This window comes from Theobroma cacao, chromosome 10 (genome assembly GCF_053813885.1).
Source record: "Theobroma cacao isolate CCN51 chromosome 10, ASM5381388v1, whole genome shotgun sequence".
Lineage (NCBI taxonomy): Eukaryota > Viridiplantae > Streptophyta > Magnoliopsida > Malvales > Malvaceae > Theobroma > Theobroma cacao.
In genome coordinates, this window is record NC_142648.1 from 5,931,756 (window position 1) to 5,946,515 (window position 14,760).

The following is a 14,760-nucleotide window of genomic DNA, read 5'->3' on the forward strand; positions in this document are numbered from 1 at the left end:
CAAGTGGACAAGAAAGTAAAGAAAAGAGATTCTTTCCCCTTGTGCTTGTCCAGTCCAACGTTAAATGGCCACCAAGCTTTCACAACTTTGGATAAAGAGGAATATAAAAAAAGAATTATAAAGGAATATCAATTAAAGGAAATCCAAAGACAATTGAAAAAGGTGGAAGAAATTGAGTAAGTCAATGCTTCATGGGGATCACAAATATCATCGCTCTTTAAAAAATTACTATATTCAATAATTTATTTTTTAATGTAATAAAATTCATAATATTAATGGTCAACTATCATATTTAATTAAAAAATTACAATTAATAGTATCTATATTAATTTTAAACTATTCTTAATTAACACACTAAAATGTCTTATAAAATAAGCAAAGTTTGTGTCTATAATTTCAATTATAGAAATAATATTTTAATAGTTGCTTTGCAAACAATTTTAATTCTATGGTCTAAGTTATTTTTTTGTCTCCTGCAAAACCCATTGACTTGCCAACCAACCATTTTATTCTTTCAAATCCAACCACACGGCCCTGTAGCATTTCATTTCTCTTGCCTTTCAAAGAAAAATGGCAGAGGCAATCGTCTCACTTGCCATTGAAAGAATCACTGATTTACTCATTTATGAAGCGTTTTGCTTGAATGATGTGAGAGAAGAAGTTGAAAGCATAAAGGCTGAACTAGAGCGGATGAAGAGCTTCTTGAAAGATGTAGACCATAAGCAGGAACAAGATGAACGTCTTCGCACTCGGGTGAGAGAAATCCGAGATCTTGCTTATGATGCTGAAGATGTTATAGACTCTTATATTCTTGAAGTTGCACATCGAGGAGGCTTCCATGGAATCATCAAGAGATTTACAAGCCTTTCCACTCACAAAATTGGGAAGCAGGTCAAAGCTATTCAAACCAAGCTTGGTGACATCTCGAAAACTCTTACGACTTACGGGATATCAAGAGAAGGAGAGGGGTCTAATTCTGCTGCTGAGATGCAACGCCGGTTAAGAAGATCGTACCCACATGTTGAAGAAGAAGATGTTGTCAGCTTGGAGGTTAGCACAAGGGATGTTATGGATCTATTAATGAAGAAAGCGGACAGACTCCATGTTGTTTCCGTTGTGGGCATGGGAGGCATAGGTAAGACCACTCTTGCAAAGAAAATATATAATCACAATGATGTGAAAAGACATTTTGATTGTTGTGCTTGGGTTTTCATATCTCAACAATGCATGCCAAGAGAGGTTTTTCATGGAGTCTTAATAAAGGTTCTATCTCCTTCTAGAAAAGAAAAAGAGCGAATCGATAAACTCAAAGAGCATGAGTTGGTTGAAAAGCTTTATGATGTCTTGAAAGAAAAACGATATTTGGTAGTTCTTGATGATATCTGGAGATGCGAGGATTGGGTTAGTCTTAAACCTGCTTTTCCTAAAGGAAATAAAGGAAGCAAGCTCTTTTTCACAACTCGCAACAAAGAAGTTGCTCTGCTTGCTGATCCCTGCAGCTCCCCAATAGAGCTCCCACTTCTTACTGATGATGAGAGTTGGACGCTTTTCGAAAGGAAAGCATTCCCGGAAAATAAGATGGATTCTCATGCTTGTTCAAAAGAATTTGAGAGGTTAGGAAAGGAGATACTGAAGAAATGTGGAGGTTTACCTCTAGCAATTGTTGTATTGGGAGGCTTACTTGCAACAAAGAAGTCATGTACTGAGTGGGAGATGGTGCTGAAAAACATCAATGCACACTTGAACAAATTCCAACAACAAGGCTGTCATTATGGTGGAGTTAATGGGATTTTGGCTTTAAGTTTCAACGAGTTGCCCTTTCATTTAAAACCATGCTTTTTATATTTTGGTCATTATCCGGAAGATTCAGAGATTTCAAAGAAAGAATTAATTAGACTATGGATTGCTGAAGCTTTTATTTCTCAATCATTGGAAGGAGAAACGTTGATGGAGGATGTAGCTGAACAATACCTAGAAGAGCTAACAAATAGATGTTTGGTTCAAGTTGGCAGAAGAGATCATACAGGAGCAGGTGTGAAGACATATCGTATTCATGATCTCTTAAGAGATTTGTGTGTGTCAAAAGCTCAAGAGGAAAATTTCTTTAAAATTGTTCAACTGCGGATGAATGAAAACAAAAATCATTCTCTTCATCTTACAGTGGCTACAATATCTAAAGCACGTAGAATTGTTGTTCATCCTAGCAAAAGGTATGTTTCTTTGAAGGGAAAATGTCCAAACTTACGTTCTCTTTTACTTTTTCAAGATGAGGACTTGATAAGGCTAGACATATCAAACTGTAATAATTTCAGATTCCTCAGGGTGTTGAATCTCTTGAGAAAGGATGTTTTATGGATAATACCAAGTGAAATTGGTAATCTGTTTCATTTAAGGTACTTGGGTTTAAAATGTGCTGAAGTGGTCTTGCCACGTTCTATTGTTAAGTTGAAGAATTTACACACCTTATATATCCTAGTGAAATCTCCAGGGATAATTCCTAATGTCTTATCCAAGTTGGAACGCTTGAGGCATCTTCTACTAATCAACTGGTATGCATTCAAAAATTGGCATAACATAAAAGGGTGTTGCCAAGTAAATACTTTAGAAAATATTGAAACTATGAAGTACATAAGGGTTGAGAATTTGACCAAAAACAATGCATTGCTCAAGTTGACAAATATTCGGAGCTTAGGAATACAGTTTAAGAGACCAGAAGATGTTGAGGCTATGCTAAGATCTCGTAGTTTTGGATCAGACCGCCTTCGGTCTTTGCGCATGGCGTTGGAGGGATCAATTCCATTTCCAGAATTGAAGCAACTTTCTCATTGTCATCACCTCTCCAAACTATTCTTATGTGGGAGAATAAAGGAAGACCCGTCACCGAGCCATCATGTTTTGAAATTTCTTCCAACAAGCATTTGCAAGCTAACTTTGTTCTTCTCACACATTAATCAAGATCCAATGCCCGTACTAGAAAAGCTACCTCATTTGAGGATTCTATGCTTGGAGTCTTCATCATACACAGGGACTAGAATGTCTTGCTCTGCCAATGGGTTTCCTCAACTTGATTCTATTGACATCAAGTCATCAAATTTAGCAGAGTGGCAAATAGAAGAAGGGGCAATGCCATGTCTTCGTAGTTTACATTTGGCTTTTGTTCCTGGCTTGAAGATGGTTCCAGAAGGGTTGAGGTACATCACTAGTCTTCAGGAAATGAAATTAGAAGGGATGAGCAGATCATTTTTAAAAAGGATTCAAGTTATAGACGGAAGGGAAGGAGAAGATTTTTATAAAGTGCGCCACGTACTCTCCATCCAAACTATCTAGTACGTTGAACAACTGAACTATTGCGGTGAGTTAGTTATTACAGCAAAAATCCTTTCTCTTCTCAATTGAGTCTATCCTTTCCATAAAGAATTATGCCAATTTGTTCTTTATTTTGTTTTATTATCTATTACATTTCCCAAGTATTATTATTCTAAGACAATAAACTTGAAAATATATATGGATTGACTTGGCAGATCTGTTGAATTCATGGCTGAAATTTTATGAGCAATCTGCACTCCCATGTCCATCTTTCATGTGATTTGGGGATCCATTTGTTGCAAGACGGCGTCACTGTAATTGCCTTACTGATATCTTTATGATGTTTTTCTTGTTCTCTTTGTTCACCTTATATGTATATTCCTATGAATACCATTGGTGTCCTATCATCAATGAGAACAATGGCTTGTTATTCTTTAATTCTCCAAAAGCTCAAAGTTCTGTCCTTGTTCATTCCTCTTCAAGACAGGTTTGCAGAAAACCAAATGGTGGGAAGTAATTCAAAGGTTGCAATTTCTGGGATTTTAAACCCAAATTCCAAGTTTTCTTGCATTTTCAACAGCATTTTCGTAAATTTGCTTTAATATCTCCTCCATGCGCATAAGCATGTCTATTAACCCCATGACTGATAATCTTTGCAAAGCAGGGCAGTTCTGGAGAACAAGATTTTCAATTTTCTTATTGTGAACTGCTTACAACTCTTTTATGCTTAACATTCCTTCTTTACAAAAAATATCTTCAAGCATATACATGTCATTGTCGTACAACATGAGTAGGGTTTAACATTTAAAGCTTCTTTAATTACTATAATTAATTTGAAGAAAATTATGAATTTTACACACATACAATGAAATTTTTAAATTTCACAAGCAGGTTTAGAATGTTTTCATGTGTTCATTAATTTAAGAAAATTAAGTTTTAATATTAATTATTAAATAAACATATGATGATCTTATAAACTCATATTGTAAACTTCGAAAACCCTACCAACACTGTTGAGATGATAATCTTTAATATATGCACTTTAAGGAAACTTTTACTTTGACATCAGCTAAGAGCTAAAAATATCTAACTCTGAAGCCCAATAAAATCTAGTTATAAGAAAGTAGGAAAGGAAAAGCTTTGTAACTCAGAACCCCGAAAATGGAACCAAGGGCTACAAAACAGAAGCCTCGTTGAAGGGAGAAATGTATATCTACATGTATTAAAAGTTGTCTCTTGGAGAAGACAATTAAGCTCAATTGAAAAACCACATCAACAGTTTAATTGGTTGACATGTGATGCTCTCATTGAGTGAGAATTATCTTGTAAGAGTTTTCTTTGGTGGGCATAGCATTTTGGTCAGTTTTCTCTTTCCTAGATTTCTCCACATTTTCTTCTTTTACTTTCTCCATTTTAACTTTTGACTTCTCCCTTGGGTTTCTCCACCCTCTCTCTTCTTTTACTTTGGCCATTTTTTTCATCTTTTTGTCATTTTTTTATAGCTTTTTTCATTTTTTTACTTTTTTTCTTTGGCTTTCTTTGTTTGTTTTGGTGTTTTTTTCTTTGTTTTGTTTAGTCTTTAATTTGTTCAACCACTTTTCTTCTTTGGTTTCTTTATTTTTTTTATTTTGATTTGTGATTTGTATTTTTTTTTATTTTTTGCATTTTGATTTCGTTGTTATATGAATTTTTCTTTGTATTATGATTTTCATTTTGTTTTTGATTCGTAGTTTTTGTATTGTTTTGGTTTGACCGTATAAATTTGCTTTATGTTTTGGTTCTTGAAGTTGTATTTTGCTTTCGATTTTTCCCTTTCATGTGCTCATGGTTTGATTTTTTTTTTCCTACAGATTCTATTGTTTGTCTTCTGTTTCACTGTTATTTTCCAAGTTTGATTTTTCTCTATTTATTCTTCTGTAGTTTTTGTTTATGTATGCTTTTGTTTTTAAGTTTTTTTTTATTTATTTATTCTTACTCTGAGGTTTTTTTAATGATTTTTGTGTTTTTTGGGAGGTCATGACATTTTATCTTTTCCGAATGCCATGGATCCAAAATTTTTTTCTCTTCATTGAATTGTTCTTTTGATTTCTCTCTTACTTAGAGGAAGACTCTGGAGAAAAAAAATGAAAGAATGGGCTGAGGAAAGAGGAAAAAAGAGAAAAGAGAGATCAAGCAGGAGACAGTTAAGGGTCAAGAGTAGACACACAAATATAAATTCAGATTGATAATTTTTTAAATTGATTGAACAGATTAGATAGAGATAAACTGGCTTCTCTCTCTTATTCTTCTTCTTTCTTCTTCATCTTATTTCCTTGCTCATTATTTTACTTTTTAATTAATTATTTATTTATTTATTTAATTTTTATTTATGCATTAATTCAAATTTATGAAATTAGTTTAAAAAATGATAAGAACAAAAATAAAATAACTAATAGAATAATTAATGCCATGATTTGCTGATTATCCGATTTTTATTATTTAGATTTTTATTATATGTTTTTATAATGTTATTGCTTCTAAATAGAAACCAGAAACCTTTGGTATATATAAGTTTCTAATTTCCTTTCTTCTTATCTCATTTTATTTGTTTATTCCAGTTTTTATTATTTAGATTCTTTATTACTTTTATTTTTATAATGTTATTGTCTCCATACAGAAATCAAAAACCTTTTAGATAGGTTTCTAAATTTTCTTTCTTCTTATCTCATTTAATTAAATGTGTTGTTATACTTCTCTATTGTAAACGACAATCTATGACATTTTTGCATTGTTTGTAACAATTTCGTTAGTGATATCTTCTCTAACTTTCTAAACTTATATTTTCATTCACCATCTTTGGAATTTGAGTTTGCTATTGATTACAATTATCAGCACCCTTCTAGAAAGTTTATAAAATTGTGAGGGTATTTTTATCTTTTTAGTGTGGTTTGCACATTTTATGTTATTTTTATTGCAAATATATTTGTTATTTGGTTTTTTACTTTATGAACGTTTTTTTTTTTTTACTATGATGTGCAATTTCTTTGATGTTTTTGTTGAAATGTTGTGTTTTAAGCAGTCTGCAGCTTCTATAGCATTTCTAATAAGAATTATAAACTAAATGAACTTAAAAAAAAAATTAGTTTGTTGTTGATTGAAATTGTTAAGACTCTTTTGAAATTTTTATTAAATTATGAAGGTATTTCTATTTTTTACTGTAGCATGCAATTTTTATGATATTTTTATTGAATTATACGTTTTTAGCATAGTCTGCAACTTCATGAAATTTTTTATGGGAATCATAAACTAAATGAACATAAAAAAAAACTAATGTGTGGCAGCTTATCAGGGTCTATAGTTTTTATAGTATTGATATTGATACTTGTCTTTTTAGCATGATATACAACTGCCATGACATTTCTGCTTCCTTTGTAGAAGTTTTGTTATATTCCTTCTATTTAATTACTATAATTAATTTGTATTGTTAGACCTCAATTTTCATCCAACATATCGACAACTTGAGTTTCCTGTTGAATATAATTGTTGAGATTTGTCATTAGGTTCTCTCTTAGCAAGTTAAGTGGAATTTTGCTAATTGCTAAAATCCTTCTTTCAGGATACATTCGACATTCATAACAAAAAATGATTAACTTTGTTATTTGTTTTTTTACTTTTAAGCTTAATTGTCTGATAGTTAATGTAAAGTCAAATGTGTTGAAGGTAAAAGCTATCAAAATACTACTTTACATTTAATAATAATTTTTATTTTTTACTTTGTTTCCACCTTAATAATCATTCACTACTTCATAAGTAGGTTCAAGTTGCGTGATAATGCAAGAACTTATTACATTCAAGGTTTTATAGAGGATGGAACGCTTATTATCACTATTGGGAAAGAAGTTTCACAAGGACTAAATATTATGGTCGTTGACATCACTAAGTAAAGCCACTTATCATGTATTTTCTGTGTGCTTAGGTTGTATATTATAGTCTATATTCACAACTCTTACATAGATTATCACTTAAATAATTATGTAACTTTTAACCTTTCTGTACACATTGCAAGTTGACAACAATTATGCAATGCTTGACTTTTTCTATACACATTGTAGTTAACAAATAGCTTTATGAATGTGTATATAAAGTGAGCGCTATACGATTACTGAAATATAGATAAATTTCAATAAACATTGTTTTATCTATATCACACGAGTGCATCGCACTAGCATACTCTAGTTATATATTAAAAGTGACTACAAATTGGGATTATTCCAATTGATGTCCAAGTGTCATTCAATTGATACCACTACAATTTTTTCTTTTTTTTTTTTTTTGGTGGTTTTTATAGGATGGCCTCTTTGATGATTGTGGGTTTTTTAGGGCATTTTTTGTCTTTTCACGATCAATTTTTCCTTTGTCTTAAGGGCAATTTTTAATATATTTACATTTTATTTTGATCTTTTTAACTACCATGCTTGTAGATTTTTTTCCCCCTGGGTCTCTCCACCTTCTCACATTTCTTACTTTCTCCGTTGATTTCATTTTCTTCTCCTCTTTTTTCCGGTGCTCCTTTTTTTTCATTCTGTTTTGTTTTGTTTCCTTATTTTTGGTGTTTCTTTGTTCATTTTCCTCGCTCTTTGATTTGCCGAGGCGCTATTCTTTTTTTTTCTTTACTTTTTTGTATTTTGAATTACATTTTTTTTTTCTTTTTTCTTGTAGTTTGGTGCTGTTCTTGACTTTTTTTTTTATTTTAACTTTGGTTTTTGCTTTGCTGATTGGTTTTGTTTGTTATTTGTTTTGGTTTGATTATTTACTTGGTGTTTCAAATTTTGTTTACTTTGGTTTGTTTTCTTGCTTTATTAGTTTACTCTGGTTGTATATATAAGGAATTATTGTTCTTTGTTTTAAAAAATTGACACCCAACAAAGCAGGGGCACCACTCTAGTATTAATAAAAACAGTGTCATAGAATTATTTACACACAAGTATTTGTTTAGTTTGTGCCTAATGTAAGAAAACTTAACTTTTAGTATATACATGCATGAAAATAATTCTATACCAATAATTGAGTTTTTAAATTCTACAAATATATTTACATAATTATAAATAATGAGATCAATGAGTTAACATGATTATTTAAATGGGTCATTGTAAAGTTTAAAATTGCATCATAAAACATTTAGCTCAAAAGTAAATGTATATATCCAAGGGCGGACCAAAGGTGGTGGCGAAGGTGACGGACTTTACTCCTCAGTTTTAAAATTATTAATGAAATTTTATATTATAATATAATTTTATTTAAAAAGTGATTATTTTTTACTCTGAATGTAATTATTGATTTTGTTCATGATCTTGTATGAGTACTTTTTAGTCACATCTCATGCAAAATCTTGAGTCTGTCACTACATGTATCCCTGTTAAAAAAATTTAATGTGAATTCCCTTTTCCTTGAATTCAAAAAAGATTAAAAAAAAAAAAGGTAAACTTTACATACATCCCTTATGGTTTAGCGTTTTCTCACATAGCACCTTGAGGTTATTTTTTTTCTCATGTAAAACTTTGTATTTTAATTCTATTTCCAAACAAGGTAACGGTGTTAAAGTTTTATTTAGTTTTTTATAAACTGACAACAATAGTCTTTATATTAATCTTTTTGTATTTTATATATTTAATTAAAAAATATTTCAGCAAAAATTTTTCATTTTGATAAAATGATGAAGGCGTTGATGACTTTAACAAAATGGTGGACAGTTCGGATGAGGAGAAGGGCAAATCATAGAAGTTGCAGAAGCTGGTGTTAACATAGTGAATCATTGCTATCATCAGATTTGGGAAGAGGAAGTCTCAGTATTGCAACTTAAAACATTTTCCGTAGAATAAAGGTTTGGCAGGTAATCGGCAACTCTCAGTCAATATAAGAAACCATTGGTGTTTCTTTTTCTTTGCCACATTTTTTTTTCTGTTTTAGGAGGACTCTTTTTGCTAACACTTACATAAATTTATCGGTTCCTGCATAATTGTTAATTGTATAGGATTATTTTTTAAAAAAATGAAAAAAAATAAAAACAAATTATTTGGGCAAGATGATTGAGAGCTTTTAAAAAGAGCATGTGCATCTGGATCCTCTTCTAAAAATTTTGAATAAAAACTCTAATAACTCAATACTAATAATGATCCAAACAAAAATAAAATCAATACAATTTTAAATGAATCGATCAATCAAAATTCTCTCAATAAAAGTAATAATAAAAGCAATCATTATATTTATTTAAATTCAATATTCAAAGAAATTATATTTTACAAAAATGAATTAAACGAACAGAAAAAATGAGAAAGGAAAATTTGAAAACAAAAACAATGATTGAATCTTTTGAACCTATTTGGAATTCAAAGAAGAAAACACTCTCTTTTCTGTTGGAACAATGAAAGAGTGAGAGAAAGTTGAAAAGGAACCCAAGAGTTGAAATATTTTTAATTAAATAAATAAAATATAAAAAGGTTAAAACAAAGGTTATTATTGTTTGTTTATAAAAAAAAAACTAATTAAAACTTTAACACTCTTACCCTTTTGGGAATAAATTTAAAACACAAGATTTTATATAAAAAAACCTCAAGGAGCTATGTGAGAAAAAGTCATACCACAAAGGGTATACGTAGAGTTTACCCAATAAGAAAACAAGAAAGAACAAATTGCATTACTAATTGCATTGTGTCACGAGCTGGAACTTAAACCCAACCCCGTACAGTTTTAAGTTTTAAAAATACAGCTTAAGTAAGCTTATAAATCACAAGCCCACATTCCTAACCAAAAAAACATGTCTAATAGGTTGTGAAAGATCTATGTTTATATACCCAAGATTCATTTCATCTCTTACTGACGTGGGATCTATGTCATTCGATCCTATCAAATTATGCAACGTCTTCATTACACTCGCTCTTTACCTATAAAGGAGAGGGACTCTTACACTAGTCTGGATCTACGTCGACTTTTGTACCTCTCATGGGGTATCACATCAATGAAGATTTGAATATGCTCGAATATCATTGTCACGTCTTGGAACTTAAGCCCAATCTTGTCGTGCAATTTTAAACTCTTAAAATTAAGCTTAAGAAAGCTTTAAAACTAACATAAGAGAAAGCTAAAGAAAGGAAATTAAGCTTAGGAAAGCCTTAAAACTAACAAAAGAAAAAGCTAAAGAAAGGAAAAAGAGAGATAGCTATTTAAAGAAATGAAATGTTTTGTTAATTCTCTTAAGTGTGTTACAAATAAGGAGAAGGGACTTATTTATAAGCTAATGGCTCTCCTTGGTTAGATAAGATTATGTTACAAGATAGAGATATATGATACGAAATTTAATTTGAAGAGACAATATTCAAATTAAATCCAAATCCTAATCTAATATAGTAAATCTACATCTAAATTGAGATATACATTAGCAAATTCAAAATTTCAAATCAAATTAGATATTTTCAAGGGTGTGTGGACATTTCTACCCTATGTAGCAAGTTAGGCCTTCAGATTGGGTTATCTGACTTGCTAGTTTGTTTGGGCTATTTGGTGGTTTGTTTGGGCTATTTGACCTATTTGTTGGGTTTGAGCTAGTTTGAACTATTGGACTGTGACACATTGAATATATAAGATATACAGACACCCAAAAAAACTAACTTATATCTTAGATGGTAGTTTTGAGGGCTTGGGGCATTTAGGTGATGTAAGATTGTTCGGCAACGGGTTAGGGTTTCCATCTTTCCTTCTCAGGTTCCTTTTATGGAAACAAATCATAATTTGATTTAAAATTTGTTTAAAATGCAAGAAAAGGGTGAAAAGAACATTTAATTCATCCTGAAAATAGTGATCAAATAAAAAAATTTTCCATCTATGACAAATAATTGGATTGAAATATGTTCTTGAAAGAAATAATTAGTAATTTAACAAATATCTTTAGAACACTCATGCCATGCCAAAAAAAAGAGAGAAGCTTTTGAAAATAAACATGGATTTTTTCTAACGAGTGTCTTTGAGACCTTTTAGATGTTATTTATAATAATATTCTTCTAGTAAATATAATAATTGATAGTTGATATGATGATTTTCAAGATATTGAAAGAAAATACTACTTAATATATTTTAAAGAGTATCTGCACGGTATTCTCCTTACAAAACCCAATAAACCTATGCTCTTCAGTTTTTAAGACAATTTGCATGGGCCATTACAAAGACCCTTTTAGTTCTAAGTTATTAACTCTAATTTAAGTTTAAAATCAAAATTAATAAACCAAACATTACAATATTATTTTTCTAGTATTTTAATCAACACTTTTTAATATATATATATATATATATATATATATATATCAAATATTATAATATTATCTTCTAAATAATCACATTTCTTATGAATAAAGATGCAGGGCATCATAGATTTTTCATATATACTCCTTACCCTTCCTATCCAGTGATTGGTTATGATGTTAATTTGCCAATATTTTGCATCTAATGACTCAAAATGAAGCAGCTATATCCAAGGGTCCACGATGGTTGGATCTCATGGGATCTCTATATATAGCGATTATCGTATTATTTTTTCATTCTTTTAACATAAAACAAAGAAATGTGCAATAAAAGGAAAATATTGCAGACTTACAATTGTAAGCAATATATTGAGGAATGGAGAATGCAAATACTCTTCATCATGTAAATATAAATTATTCCAAATTCCAAACAATTTCTGCCATTTTTTTCTCTTCTTCTAGCACCTGTTACCAGAGGCCTAAAAGAACACGAGTACAAAGCCTAGGAATAGCACCTCGAATTACATGAACTTGGATTCCTGTTTCACACAATGACACAAATTTTTTGTCCTGAAAGACAAAAGGAATCTGTTCCCAAGTACAAAATGTTGGGGTTTTGCTTCCATTTTCACTTTTTCTTGACTTTCCTTTTCTCAGTTTCTTTCCCATTTCTCCTCTTTTGTCTTTCTCTTTCGGCAGTAAAGATTGGAATACGTAATGGCGACGCTGCCGGCATACCTGACTAAAGGAAACAAGCGTATAAGTTTATTTATTTGCTTATTATAATACAATTTTAATATAATATTTTCTCTCAAATTTTAAATTTTTTTAAGTGAATTTGATGTTATCTATGATTTCATTTTTCTCATATGAATATCAATTATCACGTAAATATAATATTTTTATGATAAGATCTAACACATTATTTGTTTCTTCACTTGATTAATATGCATGAATTCAATCCGAATAACTCATATAACATTTTTTTCTTTGAAGTTAAAACAAAATTACTGCCCGTCCACACAATTTCAGCTCAAAATTTTTTAGGCTGTATGGCATAGTACTATCCCTTTAATAAATGTGCAAACAAATGAGGGAATACCTAACATGATATCTGTCTTAAAAAACATGTTCGATGTGGTACTTAAGCTTTCAATCCGTCTGTTAGTATGTCACAACATTTCATATTATGAAAACGATATGATATAACAGATCATTCAGAATGTGTCATGTAATTAAATAAATGTCACGTCATTTCTTGGATTGATGGTTAGGGTAGACAGGAGAAATAATATCATTAGTTAAAAATTTTAAATTTTTTATTTTTTAAAATAAAAAATTAGAATTTGTTTTTGAAAATTTAAAAAAAATCTAAAAATTTTATAGCAAATATTTTTAGTTTTTGGAAATAATAGATAGAAAAATTAAAAAAATTTCCTCTTCTTTTTGTCAAAATTTTAAAATTCATTTTTTGAAAAGTATAAAAAATAAAAAAAATTAGAAAATACTTTTTATTTTTGAAAAAGTAAAACACAATTTATTTATTTTTTTGTTTGAGAAACAAAAACCAAAATTTTTTAAAAGAAAAAATAATTTTTCTTTTGTCTTCTCCTGCCTCTTCTTTCACACTCCTCTCCACGTCGCACCAACTGCTTTGAAGCTAGATCTGAGCAGCTGAGGCCCAAGCCGTCGCCGATTTGGCCGAATGCAACTTGTTAAGCTCAAAAAACGATATGAAAACAGTCGTTTTTGACTTGAAACAAACAAGCCTTATCGATGTTGGATTGGATCTCGACTAGCCACATGCACACAAATATTGGTCCAATTCAGGACTAAATTAAACTATTAAAGCATGAAGGAGAAAAGGGAGGGAAGGGAAGAAAGAAAATGGTTTTAATTTTTTGTTTTCAATTTTTTAAAATTTAAATTTCAAGTTTTTTAACAAATAAGACAATACCACAAGTTCATCCAAATCCTGGATATGGAGAGTGATGTGATTTTGATTTAATCACATGACATGTTTTTTTTGAAATTGAGAGAAAGGGATTTAAATTTTACTTTTTGAATAAAAAAATTATATACCAATCAATAAATTAAATACTCAAATATTATATGACATGTTTTAATTGATCCATGACATGTTTTAATTGATCCATGACATGTTATAAGATTTTCTTAACAATGTTAGATATTTGAAACATACTTAAAATTTGAGAATCACATTGCATATCATTTTAGTACAAATATCACATTAAATTAATGTCGTAAGCTTAAAATGTGAATTATATATTTATGTGGTTTATAATTTATATAAGTGACACCTCAATAATAATTTGTAATGTTTAATCATGAGGTAAAAAACCAAAAAAGAAATTACTTTCTCTCGAGAGAGAGACTCTCTTCCACGCGTGTCTACCAAAACCCATCTCTCCTAGCAGCGTTGTGGCCTAAAATTTGTGTTGGCAGCCTGAGGTTCCGTTAAATTAAATATTATAAAGGTGGTGCTGACATTAATCTTTCCACTTGCGGGCATTGTGTTGTTGCTCCCTGCTTCTTCATTCCCTTGCAGTCCCCTTATCTTCGGCACTCTCATTGTTTCTGCATATGCGTATTATCAATCACATGAGAATACCTACTAGCCAGTAACCCTAACCATATAATCTATTTTGCAACATGGGTACCGCAAGAGTCTTGACTTGCCTAGTAGAGAGACTCAAGATGGGATGGGATACGAACGTCGTTTAAATAAAGAATTATCATCAAGGTTTTATAAGAAATTTTAAAAAAATTTTGAAATACGCACTTGAGCTGAAAATTAATTTTATCAATGTATTTATTATACAATGATCAACGTATAAAATTTTTTATATTTACTTTTATTTATTCAAAAAATAATATTTTATAATAAATTTAATATTGTTAATATATCAAATATATTATAATAAAATATTTTAATTTTTTTAAGTTTTGATCGAAATTATACGAAAGTTTATTAGTTTTCAAGATGGACACTCCATCTCAAGATTACAAACACCTTTAACATAAATAATAAAAAAACTAAAATACTCTTTTTATTAATTTAAAAAATTATTATTATATTTTTTATAAACAAAAACCCAACTCTCTAAGAAAGGGGAGCATCGGTGCTCCCCTTGCGAGCCCAATCGATGCTTCCAATGGGGAG

At 30.2% G+C, this 14,760-nt stretch overlaps 1 protein-coding gene across 1 annotated transcript; it reads left to right on the forward strand.

Annotated features, from left to right (window-relative positions):
- Positions 1–486: 486 nt before the first annotated feature.
- On the forward strand, positions 487–3,810 carry LOC18586554 (putative disease resistance protein At1g50180). The gene is made up of 2 exons (XM_018128572.2): positions 487–3,352; positions 3,522–3,810. Exon 1 carries the CDS (start codon positions 571–573, stop codon positions 3,325–3,327), a length of 2,757 nt encoding a protein of 918 aa, XP_017984061.2. The 5' UTR covers positions 487–570; the 3' UTR covers positions 3,328–3,352; positions 3,522–3,810.
- Positions 3,811–14,760: the final 10,950 nt, after the last annotated feature.